This window comes from Oryx dammah, unplaced genomic scaffold (assembly GCF_014754425.2).
Source record: "Oryx dammah isolate SB20612 unplaced genomic scaffold, SCBI_Odam_1.1 HiC_scaffold_10, whole genome shotgun sequence".
In the NCBI taxonomy this organism is placed as follows: Eukaryota; Metazoa; Chordata; class Mammalia; order Artiodactyla; family Bovidae; genus Oryx; species Oryx dammah.
In genome coordinates, this window is record NW_024070194.1 from 10,748,506 (window position 1) to 10,774,982 (window position 26,477).

Here is a 26,477-nt window from a genome sequence, read left to right on the forward strand (position 1 = left end):
TGCCTTCCTGAATCTTGTCCAAGAAGAGGTGGTGTTCTGCTCTCACTCTGGCCTGCGGTGGCGAACAGTTTACCTCCTGGCTGAGACTCGCTGCGGGAGCCCTGGAACAGAAGCCCCCTCTCCCCCAGGCTGGAGAGAAGATGCACAGGAGTCCCTTTGTCGTCTTTCCTCATCTGCTTCTATCCCTCCGTTTGTAGGAAACCAGCAAACACACAGACAAAGAACACATACAGCACAAGTTTATTTTTCACTCATGTAGGATCCAAAATGGGTACTCTTATCAGTGGGCAGCTGTGTTCCACGCAATGATTCAAAGACCCGGTCTCCTCCCATCTTGTGGCTCTGCTGTCTTCCACACGTGGCTTCCAAGATCATCACGCTCTCTGCGTCAAGCCAATGAAAAGGAAAAACGCATTGAAAGAGGCAGTGGAAGGTTCTTATTGGCCAGGAAGTAGGGCGCATCATGTGTTCTCACGTTCCATTGGCCAGCTTCTGGTCGTGGCCACACTTCCCTGCAAAGGAGGCTGGGAAATAGTCCAGGCTTGTGCTTAGGAAGCAGAGGAAAGCAGTTTGGTGAAGTGACATTGTCAGGTTACTTTTAAACGTTTCATGAAAACCATGTGTGTGTTTTAAACACACCTTTCTTTGCCTTGACTCGTGCACTTCCCTCTGTTTAGACCACCCTTTCTTCCCTTCTTTCTTTTCCGTCTGACCAGCTCACATGGACATGGAAACAAGACTCAGAACTGAAAATAAGACTTTGTCATTTTCCCAGGACTACACGCAGGGAGAAGAAAGGATGCCTATATACAGCCTGGAGGGATCCCCTTCGCTTCCCCAGCTCACTCACAGAGCAAATTGCAGGTTTTATATGCTGACGCCGCCTGAGACCCACTCAGAAATTGTCCTGTGATAAGGAGGGAGGGGAGATTTTGTGCTTGGAGATGGCAAATTTAAGTGCTTTTTGTCAAGAGAGCTAATAACCTGTTTTTCAAAAGGATGGGGGGCAGGGGATTGTCCAGGTAGAAGGTAAGACATAATTTGAGTCTGCTGAGACTGTTAACTTTTTTCTAGTTCATGTCTATTCTGAGAAGTAGTGTGCTGATTAAGTAGCTCTTGGAGGGGCTGGCGGGTGGGGGACGGAGTTGGAGAACTCTGCTTCTTGGAGTTTGCCAGTTTCCATGGTGTAAAGATGGCTATGGCTGAACTCAAGCTACCAGTGTTCTGTCCAGAGCTTGCCTAGGTCACCTCCAGTACATGCTTAGTACCAGGCTTGATTTCTCCATTTCTTCTCTGTTTCAGGCTGTAGGTCAGAGCTCTCATCTGCAGGCAAGTTTACCATGTCTCTTCCTCTTCTGGGCTCCCTGTTTTCAAAAGCCTGAACTTGGAACTTCCTGGTGGTCCAGTGTTTAAGACTTTGTCTTTCAATACAGGGAGTGCAGGTTCCATCCCTGATGAGGGAGCTAAAGATCCTACATGCTTGGCAGCCAGAAAACCAACCATGAAACAAAAGCCATAATGTAACAATTCAATAAAGACTTGAAAGAAAATAGTCCATATTAAAAAAAAAAAACCTTAAAAAAAACCCTGAATTTTCTCAGCTAGATTATTTTCCTGTAGATTTTCTTTACAGGTCTATAAGATCCTTACGGCCAGAATTCTGGTTTTAAGTTTCTTTTTATCCCCGTTATGTTGTCAGATGCCTGCACTTAGTAGGCACCTAGGGAATGCTTATAGAAGACAGGCGAAAAATAGGCAGGCAAGGAGGACAGAGGAGTTGGGGTTGAAGACCCTGGCTGGGAACCCAGATCCTGCTCTGTGACTTACTAGGAGTATAACCTCAGGCAAATCCTTTCACCTGTCTCAGCCTGTTTCCTCATCTGTAAAAAAGCTCCTTTGTTTTCCTCTGCTCCAGCTCAGCCAGGCCTATTACTGCATAATAATTATGATAATAATATTTATAATGGCTGCTGTTTATTCAGTCAACAAATTTTTATTAAGCACTCACTGTGGGCCAGGTCCTGTTTTTGGTGCTGGGGATTCATCAGTGAACAAAACAGACAAAACCCCTTCCTTGTAGAGCACGTGTTCTCCGTTTGCAACCTGCCTGTGAACTGAATGGAATTTCACAGGCATCATCTCATTTGGTATTCGGGCAACCCTGAAGGGCGAAGGTATTGTTTGCTCCATTTTATTGCTGTGGAAAGTGAGGCGATGTAGATTGTGTGAGTTGTCAGGGGTGAGCCAGCGTGTTAGGGGTGGAGATGAAACTTGGACCCTCAATTCTGGTCCAAGACCTGGTTCTTAGCCATCGTGACACACCCTTCCCAAGCCTGAGGTCCTTTTCCTGCCCACCTCTCTGCCTTTGCTCTGCATTTGATCTGTTCTCATGGTTACATCCTTGGCCCACCCTTGACCTGACCCCTCCCTGATGGTGTCTTTTCTGTCTTGAATCCTGTCCTCAAATCCTCTCTTATTATCTGACCAACTATGGCTGGTCACTGGGAATGGAATCCTTTACTTCTTTATTTTGCTTCTTCTGACACTTCTTTCTCCTCCCCCTTCACCCCAGGGCCCAGGCATGGACCTACATAAAAAGCTCAATAGATATCTGTTAACTAATGCATTGAAATCCTTTATGTTTTTCTTTGACTCTAGCTCAAATTTTGGTTTTACATGTCTTCCTCCTGGGAAATCTGAAGGTCAGATCAGTGTGCTGGGTATGCTGTTCACCTCTTGCAGGGCTGGCTTACAAAGATGACATATAGTCGCTGTCGGTGACAGTTGGCACCTTAGTTGTGGTCAAGTCTGGGATGACCACATGGCCTCGTGTGCCCGAGATTGCCTTGGATCACGCAGGGTATACTTATAAACAGCTCCTGCTTTCACCCTCAGGCACCCTGGTTTAAATGGTAGGCCCTCCAGTCGGTCATCCTGAACAGATCCTGAGGATACGACCTCCTCCTTGCTGCTCTGAGCACTTTGCAAAACCAGTGTACTTAGTCCTCCCAACTCTGAGGTGGCTGTTGTTATTCTCCCATTTCACAGATGGGGAAATGAAAGCCTAGAGTGGTTAGGTAACTTGTTCAAGGTCACACAGCTAGGTAGAAGCAGGGCTAGTATGGGAACTCCAGTCATCTGGTGCCAGAGTTCCCCTGATCAACCCCTGCCTCAGCAAGAACTTCTCGAAGACATTGTCCCTGGCCCCATGCTCTGGACTAGCTGTGTCTGCCTTCCCCCACCCCACCAGGAGCAGGTGTGAGTGCTGGGGCCTGGTGTGGGGATGGGGAGACAGCAGCATGGTCAGAATCTCCGCTGGAGCTCTCACACCTGACACAGTGCCCGAGGCGAAAGAATATCTCTGGAAATGCTTTTCGAACCAAGGGATGCAATTTTCCAGGGTTGGGTCTGGGTTGGCCCCTCCCTGCAGTTTCTTCTTCTCCGTGTGGCAGCCGGGATGCCAGCCCCCAGGAGCAGATGGAGCTGCCTGGAATTCCTCCGGAAGGCTCCTTAGCAGTTATCAGAGCGGCCTGGGCCGGGGGGAGGGGGTGTTGGGGACTTCGGGGGCTGCTCTGGGAAAAACTGGAATGCCACACCTGGGGAGGGGCCGGAGGCGGGGGAGGGTGCCGGGCGGGCGGGCTCAGCTGTCACATTCCTCCGGCTCGCAGAGAGCTCTCCTGGGCGCCTTGTCCTTATTTAGGCAGATGTCTGCTGACTCGAGCCTTGTGGGATGCCATTGCTGGCTGGCTCACTGGGGTTGGGGGTGGTGGTGAGGGTGGTGGGGGTGAGCCGAGGCGGTGGGGGGGGGGCGAGTGAGGGAAGCAGAAAACACCCAAACCCAGGTCACCAGTAGACCCAGGTGGCAAGACCAACCCTGGGGAAGAAGAATCACTCTAATAGTAGCAGCTGCCATTTATGGGGTTCCACTGTGCGCATGCTTGGCTAGTCTGTCAGTTCTAGGAGGTAAATTTCTTCTGTTCTTTGTTGTGCCCCTAGATCTAGCCCAGGACATGGCATGCAGTAGGCGCTTAGTAAATGCTTGTCACACTTCACATGTCACAGTTCACTTGATCCTCAGGGTAGAGTTCTAGTGATAGCTAAGCGCAGTTACTAACCTGAGTTGTTGTTGTTCACTTGTTGTGTCTGACTCTTTGCCACCCCGTGGACTGCATGCAGCGCACAAGGCTCCCTGTCCTTTACCATCTCATAGAGTTAAATGGCACCCCACTCCAGTGTTCTGGCCTGGAGAATCCCAGGGACGGGGGAGCCTCGTGGGCTGCCGTCTATGGGGTCGCATAGAGTTGGACACGACTGAAGCGACTTAGCAGCAGCAGCAGCAGATTTGCTCGGATTCTTGTCCACTGAGTCGGTGATGCTGTCTTACCATCTCATCCTCTGTCTCCCCCTTCTCCTATGGCCCTCAGTCTTTCCTAGGAGTCTTTTCCTATGAGTTGGCTCTTCTTATCAGGTGGCCAGAGTATTGGAACTTCAGCTTCAGCATCAGTCCTTCCAATGAATATTCAGGGTTGTTTTCCTTTAAGATTGATTGATTTATCTCCTTACAGTCCAAGGGACTCTCAAGATTCTTCTCTAGCAGCACAGTTCAAAAGCATCAATTCTTTGGCACTCAGCCTTCTTTATGGTCCAACTCTCATATCTGTACATGACTACTGGGAAAATCATAGCTTTGACTATAAAGACTCTTGTCAGCAAAGTGATTAACTTGAGTTACAGATGGCGAAACTGAGACTTCGAGAGGTTCCATGACTTGGCAAAAGTCATACAATTTGGATGTGAAGGAGCTGGGATTTGAAACCAGGTTGTCTGACTCCAACACTAACACATGCTTTGTCTTATTTTGGTGTTAAACACACTGAAATTCTTGGCTTTCCTCCTTTATTGACTGTGTGAGTTGGACAGGTTACCTAACCCTGTCATCCTTAGTTTTCTTACTTGTAAAATGGGAATTGATAGTGATGTCTACTTTAGAGAATATTATGAGGGTTAAATGAAATAATACATGCAAACATCTAAGCACAGTGTTGACACATAGTAGGTACTCAACAAGTATTGATTATACCATAATGTAATCAACTAGTTCCCCCTTCTTGCTTTGGCTTCATTTCCAGTATTTTGTTATTACAAACAGGATTGTAGTAAATACCCTTGTATGGGTGTCATTTTGCACAGTTTGAGTATGTCAGTTGGTCGGATTCCCAGAAGAAGAATCACTAGCACAAAAATACATGGATGTTGGGACTTCCCTGGTGGTCCAGTGGCTAAGGCTCTGTGCTGCCAATGCAGATTGGTATCAGGTTCAACACCTGGTCAGGGAACTAGATCCTGCATGCTGCAACTAAGACCCGGTGCAGCCAAATGCTTAAGTAAATACATGTTTTAAAAATAGGTAGATGTTAAATTTCAAAAGAAGAAAGGTTAAGGGGTTTGAAATGATAAACATGAATATGTGGAAACATGAAAAATTATGTAAGTAAGAAATGTATAATAGTGAAAACTAACACTTTCATGCTGCCAGAACACTACTATGGTAAACACTGCATGCAAGACAGTGTTCTAAGCCCTTTCTGTGTATTAATTCCCTTAATTTTCATAACAACCCTATGAAGTAGGTATTATGATCCCAATTGTATTAGTTGTCTATCCCTGGATAATCACTTATGCCCAAACATAGCAGCACGAAACAGCACACATTTCTTATCTCACAGTTTCTGTGGGTTTGGTATCAGGACACAGCTCAGCTGGGCCCTTTGGCTCAGGGTCTCCCACGAGGCTGCTGTTGGTCGGGGCTGTAGTCCCATCTGAAGGCCCCACTGGGGATGGATCCACTCTACCGTCATGCACTTGTTTGTAGGAGGATGCAGTTTCTTGTGGGCGTTTGAACTGAGGCCCTTGGCTTCTCACTGATGTTGGTGGGAGGCTGTCTTCAATTCCTTGCTATGAAAGCTTCCCCAGCATGGCAGCTTGCTTCAGCAAGGCCAGCAAGAGTCTGTTATCAAAAGCAAAGTCGCCGTCTTTTGTAAACTAGTCATGGAAGTGACATCACCGTTGTCATGGTCTTTTAGTTAGAAGCCTGTCACTGAGTTTAGCCCATACTCCGTGGTGGGGGGCGTGGGGGCTGAATCCCATAAAGGTGTGAACACCAGGAGCCATCTGAAAAATCTTCTTACCATGCTCACTTTTCAGAAGAAGAAATGGATGCACAGAGAGGTTAAGTGATTTGCCCAGGCCACACAGCTAATGTCTGACTCAGGGATTCAGACCTCGGTAGTGTGATTTCAGATTCCATGCTCTTAAACTGTGGGCTTTACGATTAACAGTTGTTCATAAAAGGCTCAAAAGAAGGCTCAAAAGCTAACACAGCCATTGTTTTAGCACAGTGGGTTCACAGTGCTGTTGCTTCGATATTACTGTTCTCATAGTTCATAAAATGTGATTTTAAAATCTGGCATAGGATTTTCGTTTTTAAAATATTTGTTTTCATATTTGGCTGCCCAGGGTTGTAGTCGTGGCCCGTGGGATGTTCAATCTTTGTTGCAGCATGTGAACTTAGTTGCGGCATGTGGGGTCTAGTTCCCTGACCAGGGAGTGAACCTGGGCCCCTTGCATTGGGAGTGCAGGGTCTTAGCCACTGGACCACCAGGGAAGTCCCTGGCACAGAATTTTTAAAAAGGAAGCTTCTCTGTACAGCCAACTCATGCAGAAAAAGCCTCACTGCTGAGAGCTGGGCTTCAGATTGGACTGTAGAGCCCAGTCCCATGTGGGGAGGGGGACCAAGGCCTCATGTCCCCTCTCTGTCCGTTCACTGGCTGCCATAGCATAACCAGACCTCAGTCATATGTAGTCAACCAGGCGATCCCAGTTTCCAAAGGACTAGCCTTTCACTGGGGAACTTGACGGTGTCCCTGCTGGTAACCACTAGCTCTGGACTCTCAGGCAGGCAGGATGCATGGTAGGGATGCCCAGGCCCCTGGGGGAAGCAGCATAGCTGTGGCCAGTTCCAGCTGCTGGGCTCTTCTGGCTTAACTGCAGTGTGCAGCAGATGCTCTGGTACCAGACAGACCTGGAATCGTGTTCCAGCCGGCTCTGGATCTCACTAGCTATGTGTGAGTGATTGTGCTAGGTTGCTTCAGTCGTGTCTGACTCTTTGTGGACCCTGTGGGTTGTAGCCCACCAGTCTCCTCTGTCCATGGGATTCTCCAGGCAAGAATACTGGAGTGGGTTGCCATGCCCTCTTCCAGGGGATCTTCCCGACCCAGAGATCGAACCCACGTCTCACGTCTCCTGCAGTGGCAGGCCAGTTCTTTACCACTAGTGCCACCTGGCAGTGAGCGATGGGCAAATAATTTCCTGAGCTTTCCTTTCTTCTGCACGGTGAGTTGCCTTGAGGATAGCATGAGATCACACAGGTTTCTGCAGTTTCCCGTTGCTTCTGTAGCAAATTACCACTAACTTGGGGGCTTAAAGCAGCACAGACTTACTCTCTTACTGTTCTGGAAGTCAGAAGTCTGAGATCGGTCTCAGTGGGCTAACGCCAAGGTGATGACAGGACTGGTTCCTTTTGAGGATTCTGGCAGGAGAATCCAATTCCTTGATTTTTTAGCTTCTTAGTGGCCGCTGCCATTCCTTGGCTTGTGGCCCCATCCTACATCTTCAAAGGGCATCACTCTCATCTCAGTTTCCATCATCATATCATCTTCTCCTCTCCTGTGGTCACATCTGCTCCTGCCTCCCTCTTATAAGGACATGCGTGGTTACATCTAGGGCCTGCTTGTCTAACCCAGGATAATTCTTGCATCTCAGGATCTTCAATTTAATCACATCTGCAAAGCTCCTTTTGCCGTACAAGGTAACATTCACTGGTTCCAGGGATTTAGGACCTGGATATCCCTGTGGCCATTATTCAGCTGACCACATAGGTCAAGGGTCTGGCACATAGTTAGCACTTAGTAAATAGCAGCTTGTCACTCTGCCTCCTGCATAGAGACTGGAGGATGGGAAGGGGTGTCACATACCCACTCACACATGGTGAAGTTTTCCCAGCTGGGGCTGGTGATTCTTTTTCAAAAAGAGGAGAAAGGTCTTTGTAAAACATAATCTGGAAGAGTTCACCACCACGGCCTGGGGATTTCAGTCTGGGCTTCCAAGGTGGGGAGGTTCTGCTTAAGCTCTTGGGGGGTGGCACAGCCCCCCCAGACTCAAAACCCATGCCCCTCCACTTCAACTAAAACAAATCAACTTTTTCAAATTTTAAAACACTTGCATAGAGCTTTCTATGTGCCAGGTTCTATTCTAAATACTTTATGTACGGTAATTCTACAACTCTTTGAGGCAGGGGCTATTCATATCCCCACTTTACAGATGAAAAAAAAATCAAAGTACAGAGAATTTATGTCACCCACTGTGAAAAAAACTGCTCTTAACCACCTCAAATACCAAAATATTTAAAAAATCTGTTTATTTTTCATATTTTTTTTGTGCTGATGAAGCCATATTATACTATATCTTTTAAAAAATTATTTATTTGGCTACACCAGGTCTTCACTGGGGCATGTGGGACCCAGTTCCCTGACTGGAGATCGAACCCCAGGCCCCCTGCATTGAGAGCCCAGAGTTTTAGCTACTGGACCGCCAAGGGAAGTCCTCTATTACATCTTTTTTATATTTATAATATGCGATAGTAAAATAAGAAAATGCACGTTATGAACACACAGCTCACCACATAGGCTTTCTCCTGCCCTGTAACCTTCTGTTTATGTTTGTTCTCAAAACTTTTCACCTTGTCTTGTCTTTCCTACTAGACTCCAGATCCTTCCAGAGCAGGGGCCACTTCTGGCGTAACGTTCACAATAAAAATAATGGCCAAGTGACTTAACCTCACTGTGCCTCAGTTTCTTCATCTGTAAAATGGTTGTAGTGCCTGTCTCCTAGGGCAGTATGAACCCTTAGTTTATTTCCCATTTTTTTCTAATTAGAAGTAGTCTTCCTAGATCTAAGTGTTAAAACTGAACTATAAAACTCTGAGAAGAAAATATGGTAGTAAGTTTTTGTGACCTTAGGCAAAAGCTTCTTAGATGTGATAGCATCAGTATATGCAACAAAAGGAAAAATAGATAAATTGGAAATGATTAAGCTTGAGAGCTTCTCTGCTGCAAAGGACACCATCAAGGAACTGAAAAGACAACAGAATGGGAAAAATGTTTGCAAATCCTATATTTGATAAGGGACTTGTATCTAGAATATATTGAGAACTTTTACAACTTAAAAAAATTGAAAACAGGTGAAGAACCTATATAAACATTTTTTTCCTAAGAAGATAAGCTAAATGGTCATTAAACGTTTAAAAACACGCTCAACATCAGTAGCCACCAGGGAAGTGCAGATGAAAAGTACAATGAAATGAACCTCACAAACCATTATGTGACTAAAATTTAAAAATGGTTAATAATAAGTGTTGACAAGGATGTGGAGAGATTGGAACCCTCATGTTACTAGAAGAAAGTACAATGGTGCACTCAGTTCAGAAGTTCCTCAGTCTGGAAGTTCCTCAAAAGTTTAAAAAGAGTTACCACATGACCCAGCAATTCCACACCTTAAGGTATGCACCCAGGAGAAATGAAAACCTACCTCCATCCCCAAACTTGTACAGGAATATCCATAGTAGCATTATGCATAGTAACCAGACAGTGGAAACACTCCAGATGTCCTTCAGTTGAGGAACAGATAAACTAAATATGGTTTAGCCACACACACGGTGGACCACTATTGGCAATGGAAAGGGATGAAGTACTATACACGCTACAACGTGGGTGAACTTTGAAACAAAGTTTACATGACATATCCTGCTACCAGAATACTTATTTAAACACCAATTTGTTGGCTGCTGCTGCTGCTGCTAAGTCGCTTCAGTCGTGTCCGACTCTGTGCGACCCCATAGACGGCAGCCCACCAGGCTCCCCCGTCCCTGGGATTCTCCAGGCAAGAACACTGGAGTGGGTTGCCATTTCCTTCTCCAATGCAGGAAAGTGAAAAGTGAAAGGGAAGTCGCTCAGTCGTGTCCGACTCTTGGCAACCCCATGGACTGCAGCCTACTAGGCTCCTCTGCCCATGGGCTTTTCCAGGCAAGAGTACTGGAGTGGGGTGCCGTTGCCTTCTCCGAATTTGTTGGCAGTCCTTAGATTTGGGGAAGGGAATGGCTGGTAAACTTTGTTATGTGCCCAGTCACTTCAGTCCTGTCCGACTCTTTGTGGACTGTAGCCCGGCAGGCTCCTCTGTCCATGGGGTTCTCCACGCAAGAATACTGGAGTGGGTTGCCATGCCCTCCTCCATTGGATCTTCCCAACCCAGGGATCAAACCTGAATCTCCTGTGTATCCTGCACTCGCAGGCAAATTCTTTACCACTGAGCCACCTGAGGATCCCCAAACATTGTTATAAGAATAACCAAAACTGTAACATTAATGATAGCTAATATTTGTTAAGTGCTCAGTTTATGCTAAGCACTCTTGTGCGATCTCATTTCAGACCCCCAGTAGTTTTGTGAGGTAAATGTTATTAACCCCATTTCCCTGTTGAGGAAACTGAGACCAGAGAGCGAAAGTCAGAATGTGATGGACTGGAGCTTGTATCCTTAACCCTTCTGATGAGTGTGTATTCATTTATACTCCTTATACCATTTCTCCAGGATAAGTGCTGTTATTATCCCCATTGTACAGATGAGGAGACTGGGGCTCAAGGGGCTCAGGCTTACCTGAGAGTATAAGGGGCAGAGCCAAGACCTACCAGAGCTGTCCCCTCTTAGCTACACCGCCATGTGGCTTAGCGGCTTTGCTCTGCCCCCACCCCATCATCCGCTGGTTTTCAGAGATGCTGCACAGTTGACTTGGCGGAGCTGCATTAGGCTGGGAGCTTTTCAGGTGCCTGCGGGATCTAATTTATTCCCTTCCCTAGTACCAGCATGCGGAGGACCTGGTCCAGTTAGTACCAGGAAAAGCGCCAGCTCAGTGTAATGGGGAAGAGCTTGGGCAGATACACTTTCTAGCTGTGTGACCTTGAGAAAGTGACTTCACCTCTCTGAAGTCATGTGTGTAAATGTGACCACAGCACAGAGCTGCGTACAAAGAGCTCGACTAATAGTAGACTGATATTATTAGTTAGAATAGTAGGAGAGACCATTGTTGAGTGGATGCATTAGAACAGAGGTGGGCAAACTTTTCCTGTAAAGCACCAGATGGTAAATATTTTTGGCCTTGCAGGTCATGGACTTCTACGGCAACTGCTTAGCTCTAGACAGTAGTAAACAAATACGTGTGACTCTGTTCCAATAAAACTTTATTTATATGGACACACATTTAAATTCTGTATAATTTTCATGTGTCATAAAATTACTATTTGGGTTTTTTTTTCACAGCTTTAAAAAATATAAAAAGCATTCTTAGCTCACAGGTGATAGAGAAACAGGCTGGATATGGCCTGTTGCCCTAATTTGCTGACCTCTGCAACAGAATGTGAGTTCTACAAGGGATTTTTAAAAAATCTTTATTTATGTTCTTTGGGCTTCCCTGGTGGCTCAGTTGGTAAAGAATCCGCCTGCACTGTGGGAGACCTGGGTTCCATCCCTGGGTTTGGAAGATCCCCTGGAGAAGGGAAAGGCTACCCATTCCAGTATTCTGGCCTGGAGAATTCTATGGACTGTATAGTCCATGGGGTTGAAAAGAGTCAGACATGACTGAGTGACTTTCACTTAATTACTTATCTACTTTGGCTGTGCCAGGTCTTAGTTGTGGCAGACAGGATCTTAGTTCCCGGACCAGGGATCAAACCCGGGCCCCCTGTATTGGGAGCATGGAGTTTTAGTCCTTGGACTACCAGGGAAGTCCCCCTACAAGGGATTTTTAGATACTTGGCTTGCTATCATAGCTACAGCACCCAGAAAAGTCCTAACATATAGCAGGCGTTCCATGAAGTTTCATTAACTGAATAAATCTGGAAGTCAAAGTGGGTCTGAAGCTGGCCCTTTAAGGCTGGGAGGTGGAAGGAGGGAAAGGAACATTCCAGATAGGGGAACAGCCAGAGCAGAGGAGTCAGGGGTACCTCCTGTGTGCCCCCGCTTTGGCGCAGTAAAGCCATCAGAGCTTGATGGAGACACCTGTGCAACGAGGCCAGCTATTCCAGGGTGGTGAGGGGTCCAAGGTGGGGAAGGGAGGCAGGAGTGAGGGTCAACACTCTCGGGATTGCTCCCACTGGGTTATGGCCCTGCTGCATCCCTGAGCCACCACCAGCCTTATTTTTAACCTGCTGACGAAAGAAAATCTGATGAAATCAAGAAGGGTGACTGATCCCTGCCCCACCCCCTGCCCCAGTTACTGCTCCTTCCCTTCTCTACAGAAGGGGCAGAGCCCTCCTTGGGACACCCTCCCCAAAAGCCCCTCCCCAAGTGGTCATAGGAAAAGAAATGGTGCCTGCATTTCCCTAGCAGGCCCTGGATTCAGGGAGGGAGCCTGGTGCTTGAAGGGAGACCCTCAAGGGTCCTAGATGGTTGAGCAGGCTGGGAACTGCCCAAGAGAGAGCTGGATGTTTCTATCTGTCCAGCACATGCTTCTCAAATTTTAATGAGCAGTGGAAGCAGCTGGAAGGCTTATAAAACACAGATTCCTGGGCTCCTCCTGAGAAATTCTGATTCAGTGGATCTGGGGTGGAGCCCCCCCCCGAATCTACATTTGCAACAAGTGCCCAGATGATGAGGGGCTGGGGTCTGCATGGACCGCACTGTGAGTGCCACTGGACTAGAAGATAGCCTCTGGACCGCAGCAGTTCAGCCTGCCCTTTACCTGGTAAGCTGCCAGATACACCCCATCAGGGCCGCTTCAGGCTGAGAATCTGGGTAGCCTTGAAGGCCGTGCTAAGCGCTTTGGACTTTACTTTCAGCAAGATAGGAAGCCTTGCAGAGACTGTCAGCAAGAGGTGAGGCAAGCAAGCTGCCTGTGACCGGTTGTAGGGAGTGAGTCTGGAAGCAGGGAGGTTACAGAGGGCGGTGGGGGACCTGGCAGGAGAAGCCACGGAAAGATGGAGAATAGGCAGATCAAGAGCCTCGGGGGAGCAGGAGAGACAGGAGTTGGTGGTGCATGTTTGTGAATATTGAGAGATGAGGAAGGAGGGTGTGGGAGACACTGGGATTCCTGGCTTGAGGGCTAGGGAGCTGAGGAGCCATTTCTGAGATCAGAGGCATTGGAGCGGGGACTGGTAAGGTGTTCAGTCAGTCATGGGTGCCTCCTTCAAACCCAGCAGCCTTTATTACCTTGGGCTGTGTGGCCATTCCCCTCTGACCCCTGTTCTGGTTGTCCTGGAGGGTCCATCGTTGATCCTCTAGAACCTTCCAGGGCTCAGTGTGAAGACTGCCATTCTGGCCTGAGGAGTCCGTGCTGCAACACAGCTTCCCAGGAAACAAGCCTCATCCAGCTCACACAACCAAAAAAGGACATTTTCTCAGTTTGAAGGTTTGCCCAGTCTTTTCCCTCCTCCCGCCACCCAACCTGGGGTTTCAGGTTTCCCGGGAAGTGTCTCTGAAAATTTAGATCTTTGAATCACACATACCCATGTACAGGCAAATGTGTGTCTGGGGTTGTGCATGTACTATATTTTTTTTTCTTTCTTTTTTTTTTAAGTTTTTAATTGTATAGTTGATTTGCAATATCATGCACGTTTCAGATGTTCAGCCCAGTGATTTGATTATACATATATGTGTGAGTGTGTGCACACTCTTCTTCAGATTCTTTCCACTTATAGGTTATTGCATAATATTGAGTATAGTTTCCTGTGATATACAGTAGGCCCTTGGTGGTTCCACACTTGGTTTCGGTGTAACAAATGTTATCTTTCTCCTTCTTCTTTTTCTCCTCCTCCTTCTTTTCTACCACTGCCAACACCCTCATCAACACCATCACCATCACCATCACCACCATCACCACCACCACCATCACCATCCCTCAGTCCCATCCCGGGCTAAACATTTTCCTATGTTGCTTCTCAGCCGTTCACAGCAACTCTAAAAGGGGAAAATTATCATCCTACAGACATAGAAACTGAGGCATGGAGAGGCAAAGCCATTTACCCAAGGTCCTAGGGTCCTTGTAGGGTTGGGACTGGGAGAGGTAAGTGAGGTGAGTCGTACAAGTACAGGGTCTGGATCTGGACTTTACTGACATTTTTTTCATAGGTTGTTCATCAAAGATTATTGCTGCATTAATTTTGACTTTAAAAAATACTGCATTCAAGTACTATTTATCTGGATTACTGAGTTTTTTTTTTTTTTTTGGTCAGCCCCCTAAATTTTGAGCCTGGGGTGAATGCCTCATTTGCACACTAGCCCCAGCCATGGCCGAGCCAAAATTAGAATCCAGGGCTGCTGATTCCAAAAGCATGCTCTTTATTCTCTGTGCTGCCCCCTTGCCCATACAGATGTTCATGTATGTGTGCGTGCATTCTTTTATGTATTCTTTCATTCAGTATAATCTTATTTTCTTCAGTAAACATTACTGTGGCAGTGGAGAGGGCAGGGGCTTAGAAACCAGACAGTTCTGGATGTGAACTCCACTACTTAGTATTATTTTGGCTGTGCTGGGTCTCTAGCTGTGGTGCACGGGCTTCGCCTTGAGGTGAGTGGGGCTTCTCTTGTAGACCACAGGCTCTAGAACCCACGGGGCTCAGTAGTTTCTGTGTGTAGGCTTAGTTGCCCAGCAGCATGTGGAATCTTAGTCCCCCGACGAGGGATCCGAACCCATGTCCCCTGCACTGGAAGGCAGATTCCCAATCACTGGACCACCAGGGAAGTCCCCCACTACTTATTGAGTGGATGGACAAACCTGTGACAAAAGGCGCAGACTCTAGACTCACGAAAGCCTTTGTTTGAAACCTTGCTTTCACTTGCTGGTTGGTAAGTTGTAGGTGGACTCCTTAAACCTTGTGCCTTTGATTTCTCCTCTGGAAAGAGGGAAGATGGTGATAACATGGGCCACAAAGAGTACCTGGGGAAATTAAATGGATTAATTTCTATAAAGGTCTTGGCATGTTGTAAATGCTTTGTAAATGTCAGCTGCTACTTGGCATCCTTGAGCAAGGTATTGCTCTGAGACTCAGTTTCCCCACCTGTGGAGTAGAGTCAGTAAAAGCTACCTCCCAGGCAGTTTTGAGGATTGTAAGGCGTAATGTAGGCAAAAGGCTTGGCACCTGGAGGGAGCTTAGTAAACTTCGTCTCTAATGGGGCTCAATTCTGTGCTGGAGACACACGCAGATCAAATCCCCAAGGAAGTGACTCATCTGCCCATGGGGACACTGATTGGACCTTTCAGTTCCCCAAAGACATGACGCTTGTACCCCCTTTCAGGACCTCTGCACACGCTCTTCCCCGCCTGGCTCACTGTTCCCGCCTCTCTGCTGATGAGCCAATGGATGTGTCAGTTTCAGGCCTCAACTGGCACATCCTCGAGGAAACCTTGCCTGATCCCCGCCTCCACCACCTACATCAAGCCTTCCTGTTGGACTTTTTCATCACATTCTGTACTTTTCCTCTGTGGCACTTCTCACGATTGCACTTAATTGTGCTGTGCTTAATCGCTCAGCCATGTCCCACTTTGCGACTCCACGGACTGTAGCCCTGCAGGCTCCTCTGTCGGTGGGATTCTCTAGGCAAGAATATTGCCATGCCCTCCTTCAGGGCATCTTCCCAACCCAGGGATCAAACCTAGGTCTCTTGCATTACAGGCAGATTCTTTACCGTCTGAGCCACTACGGAAGCCCAAGAATACTGCAGTGGGTGGCCCATCCTTTCTCCAGGGGAACTTCGTGACCCAGGAAGTGAACACGGGTCTCTTGCATTGCATGCGGATTCTTTACCAGCTGAACTACCAGGGAAGCCCTTTTATTTGATTACATTATATTAAATAATTTTGGTTGCTTGCGTCCAGCCCATCTCCTTCGTTTGAAAGGCGCTTGTCTTGCCCCTGGAGTCTCGGCTCCTGACCAACCACAGCACACTCTTCAGAGTAGCACAGGGTCTGGAACCATCTTGCCTGGGTTCAAAATCCCAGTTCCTGCACTTAGGGACTCTGTGACCTTGGGCAAGTTACCTACCCTGCCTATGTCTCAGTTTCCTTTTCTGTAAAATAGGGACGATAATAAGAGCACCAGCTTCCTAAGGCATCATGATGATTACATGAGATAATCTTTCATTTCTTTACATTGAAGCCCATTGGTTAGTGGGGCTGTTAATATTTTCGTAGGTGCTTTTCCTAGTTAGGTTAGATTAACAGCTGAAATAAACATCCCCCAAATCTTAGGCGCTTAATGCAGTAGACATTTAAGGCTCGCTGAGTTTAATGTTTAAATTTAATGCTCAAATGTTGCATGTTTAATATGAAACTGTTGGGGAGGTGGGCTTTGCTCTATGCAATAATCATTTGTGGACCCAAGTTCCTTCCCATGTTTCTTGACCCTGGGGGTCACAGAGGGTTCTGTGGATAGAATTCAGCGAGTCTGTGAATCTGGATGCTGCCTTAGGTTAGGTTCCCTAGAAGCTGAGTCTGAGATGAGGATTCTTGCACTGGCAATTTATGGAGCAAGTGCTCTCAGAAGCAAGGCGGAGTGAGAGAGGCAGGATGGGACATAGAAGTAGCTAAGCAGGGATGGGTTCTGGAGTCCTGCTTCAACCTCATCCCACGCTGGGGCTCTGGAGCCTGAGTGCCACCTCAAGAGTTGGTTCCTCTTGGGGCAGAAAGGGGCTGGCTGCTGTCAGCAGCCATTGGTTATAGGCTGCTTGGGTTGGGGAGGGTCATGGACCTTTGGAACAAGGTGGCTTCTCTTGGTTGCAATTCTCTGAGACAGCAGTGAGCCATAAGCAGTCAATTCGGCAGCCAAGGGTGGGTGCATTTGCCCAGTGAAGGGATCTGGACAGGAAAACCACATCTCTATTTTTACTAATGTGTAACTGAAATTTAGTATTTTCTGCAATTACAGAAGTTGGCAATAAATCACAGTAGTATTAGCAGTATCTCTGACTTTGTCACTCATAGAAATCACATATATTTTCATGCCACATTCCTGTTGTTGCAGGTATCCTTGAAATATCCTTTATGCTAATCTATACTTTTAAATTATGGTGGTCAATAGGCCTGCTGAATATTTTGTTTAATGTGTTAATAAAGAAGAATATACATTATTATATTACAGATTTGTCCCTTTAAATATTCTGGTAACAGTGTGTCAGTGTAATTGCATCTCTTTGTAATCCTGTGTAATTTATGCGTTTTAAAACAATATACCGAGAAAGGGTCCAGAGGTGTCACCAGAGTGAAAAGAGCTGTGACACAAATGAGGTTAAGTCGCTTGTCCTGGGGGCTTGGCTTCTGCATTTTACCAGCAACAGGGGAGAAGAGAGAGGACACTGTGGACAGGTCCTGGTTTTTGTGGACCGTGCCTGGAAATGGCATCATCCTGTCTTCCCACAATGCTTTAGCCAGTCACCTGACCACACCTAACCCCAGGGAGGCTAGAAAATGTTGTCCATCTGTGTGCCCTGAGAGAAGAGGAAGTGATCTGGGGAACACACAACAGCCTGGACCACAGGGCTTAATAAATATTCATTGACAGCCCAAGTGAACAAAAGTATTGTCCAGGGTATCTCTTTGTGGGTGGGGAGAAAGGGCAGAGAGGGTTGGTTCTCTGGAGGGATCCTGAGACTCCACCATGTCGTCTCCTTAGGACAAGCCACGCCAAGGCCAAAGCTGAGGCAGCAGAACAGGCTGCCCTGGCTGCCAACCAGGAGTCCAACATTGCCCGCACTTTGGCCAGGGAGCTGGCTCCAGACTTCTACCAGCCAGGTAGGGCCAGCCAGGGAGGGGACTGGCCCGGATGGGGTGGCGGAAGTCCGCGGGGTGGGGTGGGGAGGTGGACACCTTTTTCTTTGCTTGGTGGAAAGCTGACATTCTCCAGTGGGTCCACACATGCCTGTGAGCATCTGTGGGGCGTGGTGCAGGCATGGGATGGGATGAGTCAAGGGGACTCAGGCTGAGATTGTGGTGGTAATAACAGAGGCTCCCCCAACTGGAGCCTGTCTCCTCTCTCTGGGAAACGAGGCTGCAGAGTGAGGAGGACCTCCTGGCTCTGATCCAGACCTTGCCCTTGAATACAGTGGTGGGAGTCCATCAGGGTGGGCGACTGGTGCTCTCCACGTTGAAGGGTTTTTAAGGAGACATAAGGGAGAAGGAAATGGCAACCCACTCCAGTGTTCTTGCCCGGAGAATCCCAGGGACGGGGGAGCCTGGTGGGCTGCCGTCTATGGGGTCGCACAGAGTTGGACACGACTGAAGCGACTTAGCAGCAGCAGCAGCAGCAAGGGAAGCCAGATGCAAGACCTCAGAGTGCAGATCTCTGCCCGGCAAGAGGAGTCGCGCGTCCCATCACAGTGCGCCCCCTGCTGGTCCCAGGAAGAGCGACGCTGGCTGGTAGCCTCCACATTGGGTAGTCATAGCAACAGCTGTCACCACGTGCCAGGTTCTGCGCTCAGCATTTCACAGGCTTTCCGCCCCCCCCCACTCGATTAATCTTTCAGTTAGTATTTATGAAATAGATATCATTAGGCCTGTTTTTCAGATAAGAGAATGGAAATAGGCCGGTGTGACCATAAAGAGCATAAACTCTGGAGCCAGACAGCCTGTGTGCCAGTCCCGGCTCCGCTCTTGGTCAGCTGGGTGACTTTGGGCAAGGCATTTTACCTCTCTGAGCCTCCTTTTCTTATGTGCTGCTGCTGCTAAGTCGCTCAGTCGTGTCCAACTCTGTGCGACCCCATAGACGGCAGCCCACCAGGCTGCCCCGTCCCTGGGATTCTCCAGGCAAGAACACTGGAGTGGGTTGCCATTTTCTTTTCCAATGCGTGAAAGTGAAAAGTGAAAGGGAAGTCGCTCAGTCGTGTCCGACCCTCAGCGACCCCATGGACTGCAGCCTTCCAGGCTCCTCCGTCCCTGGGATTTTCCAGGCAAGAGTACTGGAGTGGGGTGCCATTGCCTTCTCCGTTCTTATGTGCAGTGGAGGCTAAATAATAGCATCCACCTCATAGGGTTATTCAAAGGAGTAAATGAGTTAGTATTGGGGAATGGCTTAAAAACAGTGTTCTTGGCACCTGCTGGCTGCAGGTCAGTGCTGGCTGAGTAAGTTGACGAGACTCAGCGGAGGTGGAGCGGCTTGCCCAGGGTCACCCGGTGCGGGGACCCAGCCTCGAATCCCGCCTCCCCTTGTGGTCCCCCCGCAGGTCCGGAGTATCAGAAGCGCCGGCTGCTCCAGGAGATCCTGGAGAACTCGGAGAGCCTGCTGGATTCCCCCGACCGGGGCCCCGGCGCCGCGGGCCTCCCGGAGCGGCTCCGCGAGAGCCCGGAGCTGCACGAGCGGGAGACCCCGGCGCCCGAGGGTGGGCCCCCGTCGCCAGCCGGGACGCCCCCGCAGCCCAAGCGGCCCCGTCCGGCCGCGGCGTCCAAAGACGGCCTGCTGAGCCCGGGCGCCTGGAACGGTGAACCCGGCGGCGGCGCCGGCGAGGGCAGCCGGCCGGTCACGCCGTCCGACGGCGCGGGTCGCCGCAGCCCCGCCCGGCCGGCCAGCGAACGCATGGCCATCGAGGCGCTGCAGGCGCCGCCCGCGCGGCCGGAGGAGCCGGAGGTGGCGCTGTACCAGGGCTACCACAGCTACGCCGTGCGCACCGCGCCGCCCGCGCCGCCGCCCTTCGAGGACGAGCCCGAGGCCCCCGCCGCCGACTCCGCGCCCTCCTCCCCGGCCGCCGCCGCCGCGCCCGGGACGGCGCCCCCGCCCCGAAGCCCCGCGCCCGCGCCCGAGAGCCCCGCCAAGCTGGAACCCAAGCCCATCGTGCCCAAAGCCGAACCCAAGGTCAGGGCCCGCAAGACGGAGGCCCGAGGGCTGACCAAGGCTGGGGCCAAGAAGAAGGCTCGGAAGGAGGCCGCGGCGGCGGCAGAGGTCGAGGTGGAGGAGGTGAGGCTGCTAGTGGAAGTGGCGGCGGGGTGGGGAGAGGGGCGGGGAGTTGGAGGTGGGATTCTGGGGGCAGATGAGGGGGGCGGGGTGAGAGGGGGAGCCCAGGGTGATGGCACAGGACAGGGCAAGGGGAAACCCCTGCTGGGATGTGGGCTTAGTTAGGTGCAGCCTGACCCAGGGTTACAGGGCAGAGTGCCCCCGCCTTGGGCAGGGGCTGGCCTCTGTACAGTGGTCTGGGCGCTCCTTTGGAGGAGGTGACTAGGAGTCCCAAGCAGCTAGGCTATGGGTGCTCCTGTTTATGAGAGATCTAAGCTGGGCTCCAATAGCCTCCACTACGCGGTGTAGCAGGTAGGGCTTTGGGGGGACGGAGGAGGGGTTCATTAGGGGGGTGGGTCCTGGCCCCCTGGCCTTGTTAGGGGAGCAGGAAGCTACAGTGCCAAAGACTGGAGCTGGGCCCAGAGGGACTCAGAGATGCAGCCCCAGAGGAGCTAGCAGTGGGCACGGCCATGCTCTTGGATTCCAGTCCCAGCTCTGCCCGCTGTGTGCCCTGGGATACATTCTCGACCCTCTCTGGACCCTGAGCAGGTTGGTTGATTATTTCCTCCAAGAATCCTTCCAGCTCGGATGGTCTGTCCAGGTGCTGGACACTGTGGAGGGTCGGGGTGGGGGAGTGTGCTCTCCTGGGGACTCAGGCAGCCTGTCTCTGCTGTCCCCAGGTCCCCAACACCGTCCTCATCTGCATGGTGATCCTGCTGAACATCGGCCTGGCCATCCTCTTCGTTCACCTCCTGACCTGACCTCGTCCCCCAGGTGCGGCCGGGAGGAGAGCACTGCAGTCTCTGGGGAGGAGAGGTCCTGCTGGGCCCTGCTGGGCCGCCATCCTGTGGTTAATTGAGGCCCATCCCCCAGCAGGGGCAGGGACCTAGAGTGGGGATTTGAGAGATCATCTCTCCCCAATGCGCGCGCGCGCGCGCGCGCGCGCGCACACACACGCACCTCGTTGGCTCAACATGCGCAGAACACTGCCTGCCTGTCAGGTGAACCCTGGGGGCTTCATTCATTCACTCACTAACGCGTCATTCATTTGTTGTGGTTGTTGTTTAGTCTCTAAGTCGTGTCCAACTCTTTTTCGACACCACAGACTGTAGCCCTCCAGGCTCCTCTGTCCATGGGATTCTCCAGGCAAGCATACTGAAGTGGGTTGCCATTTCCTTCTCCAGGGGATCTTCCCCACCCAGGGATCGAACCCGCGTCTCCTGCATTGGCAGGTGGATTCTTTACCCCTGAACCACGAGGGAAGCCCATTTAACCACCCTTTACTGAGCGCCTGCTCTGCTGGAAATAGGGAGACAGCAGGGACACATTCCTGCCCTAAGAAATGAGGCAAACGTGAGAGTAAACCTTTAACTTATGGCTCATTATGTAAAAGTCTTGCAGTTTAAACATTAAGCAAAATAGTTCCTGACCTCCTCCCCACAGACCCCAGAAAGTCTAGACTGAGGTCGCCGGGGATGGCTGGATCCTCTTTCCCTGTTTTCTCTCTTGCTTGCACTCTCCACCCCCCTCCCTCAGTCCTCTTCCTGAACCCTGCTGTCCGTAGGTTCCATCAGTTGGTTTTCTCCCCGTGATGAAGCTCAGGAGCTGGGTAAGGTCTGGTGAAAAGGAAGTGGGCAGGGCTGGGGTGAAGGAAAGTGGCCCTTGTTGGTCTCAAGGTGAAGTAGCCACGTGCGTGCGTGGTAAGTCGCTTTAGTCGTGTCCGACTCTTTGTGACCCTGTGGACCAAAGCCCGTCAGGCTCCTCTGTCCATGGGATTCTCCAGGCAAGAATACTGGAGTGGGTTGCCATGCCCTCCTCCAGGGCATCTTCCGGACCCAGGGATCCAACCCATAGTCTCTTAGGCCTCCTGCACTGGCAGGTGGGTTCTTTACCATCACCACCTGGGAAGCCCAAAGTAGCCACAAGGCAAAACAAATCTTTCTCCCACTAGGAGCAGCCTTTACACTGTAAATCCTGTGTTTGGTGCTGCTAACAAGAGTTGCTGCCTCTTGCCTTGCTCCCCTCAAAGACCCCCTCGCTTGACTCTAGCTTAGTGTGGGCTGGAGGTTCCTACTCAGTCCCAGAGAAGAAGGAGAAGGGTAAATAGCCAGTGACAGTATTAGCCTGGTAGGTGTTGCCCTGGGAGTGGATGCTGGCCCCAGTGGGGTCTGTGTTTCCTAGGGGTTATGGGAATGGTTGCAGCGGGGACTGCCGACTTCCTGACCTGAAGGATGGCGAGGGGTGAGTCAGGTGGCAGTGAGGGAGGGGAGGAGAGGAAGGCAGCGTGTACCAGACAAAGGGAACAGGCAGAGGCAGCCTCCAGCAGGGCCTTGCATGGGTGAAGGAGGGGCCTCTGGGACTTGTCTCTGGTCCCGCTGAGTCAGAGCCCAGGGCCAAGGCTGCTCTGGGGGCTTGCAGAGGTGGGGATGGTGCTGGTGATAGAGATCTTGCCCCAGAGAGGATCAGGCCTGCTTCTTGAATCCTGTCTGGAGCCTGGATCAGCCTTGCCCCCACCCCCTGCCCCTGCCTTCCTCCCTCCTCCATCCTTCCCTCACCTAGACCTCTTTTCTTCTCTTTGCAGAGCCAGGAGTTCCTGCTGAGGACGCATGGACCCATCTTTTGCAGTGCCAGGCAGGGCAGCTGAGGAGGACTGGACCTGGATGCTGGGGGTCCACTCGCATCCATACCACGAACGTTTAAGGAGGCTCCCCGTGGCATCTGTGCCCAGACGCAGGTGGTGCGCAGAGGAAGAGAAAAGTGCTGGGCACCGTCCCGGAGCTCTCTGCCCAGCAGCAGGGAAAGCCCTGAAAGAAGAGTCCTGGTCTTGAACTTCCCGATCTGCTTCATCCCCCATCCCCATCCACTTCCTCGCCTCCACCCCTATCCGAGGTCACCACCTCCCCAGGCTTTTTGTGTTTTGGGAGAAGTCACCAAACCAGGATGTTAAATCCCAGCCCCCTCCTTCCTACCCTCCTTGGCTTTATTTTAAACTTCTGAGGCCTCCCAGGCAAGCGGAGGAAGTGACGAGATCCCTGTGGTGGGTCATGGAGGGTGATGCTCTCAGCCCACCAGCCCTTCTTGCCTCAGTCCTGACCCCTCCCACACTCTGTCCCTTGCTTCCAGAAGCTCAGGATGACAATAGAGGAAATGGACGTCTTCTGTTTGAATATCCCAGAATACAGTGCTTCTGTCTCCTCCCACCGGTCCAGTTAGCTTCCCTCTGGACCAGCAGGAGATGGGGAGACGTGAGGGTTTGGGACCTTTGGCTGGGAAGCTGCTGACCAGGTGGCCAGGGGGTGTGGGGGTGTGGGGAGAAGGGCTGAAGGGCAGTTAGGATGGCCCTGTTTCTGAGGGTGCCTGAGCCTGGGGCTGGCATTACACATAGGGGCTTCGAGGATGCTGAGGGTGAGGAGAGGTTGCCCTGCAGGAGCTGTGGGGCCGGTGAGATAAAGCCCCAGGGATGCCCCGTGAATTGGTTTGTCCGCTTCCGCTCCCAGGGGCCACAGCAGGCTTGGTTGAGGGTGGAGGTGTGCTGAGCATGGAAGCCCAGGCAGCTTTCGCTGGGGCAGACTCTCAGGCCGATGCTGAAGACAGGCTGCTTGTCAGCCAGCGTGTCCCAGGGAGAGGGGAGCAGGTGTGGGGTTCCCGCTGGGCGCCATCTGTGATAAGCTCCTCGGCTTGCTTGGCAGGAGCTGGTCTTTGCATGTAGCCCCTTTCCAATGTGCTGTGTACCATACTGGTTTCTTGCTGGTCCTTGGTGCTGGCTGGGGGTGGGTTAGGGCTGAGGGCTGTGGCCTCTGGCCTCGGCCCCGGGGAAGGATGGAGGGCCAGTGGCCCAGGCCCCCTGGAGCCGGGGGAAGGATGTGACCAGGACATTTAAACTGAGTTGGAGGGAGCAGCTGCTGTTCTCTTTGTTTCTCTGCTCCTTGGGGGCTGGGCCGGGGTAGTCTGGCCTCCCCCTGGGGCTGCTCTTTGACCTCAAGTTTGTTTCTGACAGGGTCAGCCTTCCCTTCCTCCCTCAGTACTTGGGAACCTTCCCTCCAGCTCCACACTTACTGTTTCAAGCACTGCTGGGCCTCGAGCTTGTTGGTTGCATTTCTGCCGAGAGGAGCCGGTGGGTTCCGCCGTCCTCCAGGGGCTCCACCATCGTGTGTGGCTTTTCTGGACAAGTAGGACAAGAGGAGGGTGGGCTCGGGTTGCTGCTCAGGGGAGACAGGCTCCAGGCCTGGGCTCTGAGGCCACTGTCCAGGGTTTTTGGTCTGGCTCAAGGTTGGGGATAAGCCTCTGGCTGCCAGGGCTCCTGGGTGGGGCCTTGTTTGGGGGTTGGTATTTGGGGTGAAGGTTCAGGAAGCTGCCGTCTATGCAATAATAAACTTGCATCTGCTCACAGGCTCAGCCTGGGCTGCGGGGTCTGCTTGTGGGCTCAGGACGGGGGACTGGTCTGAGGAGGAAGAGGGAAGCTGAGGACCCTGGGTCATGCTGGGTCAGGCCCTGCCTCTCTTACAGTTTCCATAATACCTCCTGTGTGTGCGCCTGCTCAGTCGTGTCCGACTCTCTGCAACCCCGTGGACTGTAGCCCACAAGCCTCCTCTGTCCATGGGATCAGCTCGGCAGGAATACTGGAGTGGTTTGCCATTTCCTCCTCCAGGGGATCTTAGCAACCCAGGGATCGAACCCATGCTGTCTGCAGCTCCTGCATTGCCAGGCAGATTCTTTACCATTGCGCTGCCTGGGAATACCTCCTGAGGGGTGGCTGAAAGGCTTCAGTCCTGACGGGCTCGCCAAAGGCCACAGACCTTCTAGGGAAGACCCTGATTTGTAAGGCCAACTTCTAAAAGATTCCCTGAGCAGCATATAGCAAAAGAAAGAGCCTGCCTTTAGGAAAAAAATCTTTGGCTACCCACCCCGTAGGATCTTAGTTCCCCAGTCAGGGATGGAACTTGTGCCCCCTGCTTTGAGAGTCTTAACCACTGGACCTCCAGGGAAGTCCCAAAAGTATGTAGTGAGGATAACTTTAAATGTTAAAGCTCATATAAAGCCCAGCGATTGAGGGCATTAAGTGCAGACTTCCCATTTTGGGGTCAGTACTGCTGTTGACCTGAAGTACAGTCATTAGCTCTCTTATAAGCCGTTTGCATTTTAATTGAAACCCCAGAAACCTCGAGGGGATGGAGATGATTCAGGCTCCTATCAGAAAGTCACAGAGCATCTCAGTCAAAGGAAGGACCTAGAGGCCATCATCATAGCTTCCAGAGGCTTAGACGGGAGAAGAGACTTGCCCAAGGTCACACAACAAGCCAGGGGTGGGAAAGCAGTTATCTTGACTTGTTTTTGTGGCCAAGTCAAGCCAGCAGCCCCCAAGAGATAGTTGGAGGGGAGGGTCCCTCACCAGTCAGTAGGCTTGAGTTCAGGCAGGTTCTGGAGTGCTTCAGTGCTCAGGAGTCCTGGCTGTCTGCCCAGCGTCATCACTGACTGCATGCCAGACACCCCCCTCTTTCTGGGCCTCAGTTTCCTCTTTTGCCAAGGAGACCATCATCCCTGCCCCGTTGCCTTCTTTACAGGTATCATGGTTGTGAGCATCCGATGAGGTAGCTCATGAGTGGTAAAGAGATTGTTGGCGAAACCCTGGAATAATCCAGGGGTCCCAAAGAAGAAGGATGGGCTTGGAGGGACCACAGCAGGGACACGGAGGGGCTGGGAGTGAGGAGGGAGGAGTTGTACTCTGCAGAGGATTGAATAAAGTGCACCGAGAGAAGGGGGAGTGGGCAGCCAGCCCACTGGGGGGATTTGCAGACTGGCCCCGTGTGTGCGTATATGTGTGTGTGTGTAAAGTGGGAGTGTGCGGTGAGGGGGCGGGCAGACAGCCTTTGAATCCCCTTGAATGGTTTGGGGAGAAAAAGCTCATTCCAGAGCCGGCTGGAACCTTGGAGTCAGGTAAGGTTGGTTGGAGTCCGGCGCCCCCTGGGGGCTGAAGCGCAGCACACAGCCTGGCTGGTCCCCTTTTCAGCCTTGGCCACTGACACCTCTAGAAGTTTGTCCTCCGCTGCCAGGTCCAAGGTCCTTTGAAGGTGTGTTGTGCCCTAGGGGAATTTAAAACCACCTCAAGGACGTTAACTAGAGCCTGTGATTACTACCACTGCCTTGGAATCTTGGCAGGACTCTTCCAGGGCAGAAAAAAAGATGGGGTGGGGGGGGCCCTGGGAGCTGTGGGATCCAGATGAGGGATTTGTGACAAGATGAAATTTTTCATAATTTCTGAGGAACCAACAAAGGATCTGACTGCTGGGAGACATGAAGGCCCAGATGATGACTTTTGGCAGCCTCAAGCCTGAAAAAGTTCTATGGTGCACCCTCAAATATGTAGCTCAAAATAAACACAATAGCAAAACTCTAAAA

The 26,477-nt window shown here is 50.9% G+C and overlaps 1 protein-coding gene across 1 annotated transcript in view; it reads left to right on the forward strand.

Annotated features, from left to right (window-relative positions):
* JPH2 (junctophilin 2) overlaps window positions 1-24,472 on the forward strand; it is a 73,027-nt gene extending 48,555 nt beyond the window's left edge. The window contains exons 3-6 of the mRNA XM_040248770.1: window positions 17,772-17,890; window positions 19,318-20,045; window positions 20,762-20,855; window positions 22,663-24,472. Of these exons, the coding sequence (XP_040104704.1) occupies window positions 17,772-17,890; window positions 19,318-20,045; window positions 20,762-20,842 (928 nt within the window). The 3' untranslated portion in view covers window positions 20,843-20,855; window positions 22,663-24,472. The remainder of the gene's footprint in view (window positions 1-17,771; window positions 17,891-19,317; window positions 20,046-20,761; window positions 20,856-22,662) is intronic.
* Window positions 24,473-26,477: the final 2,005 nt, after the last annotated feature.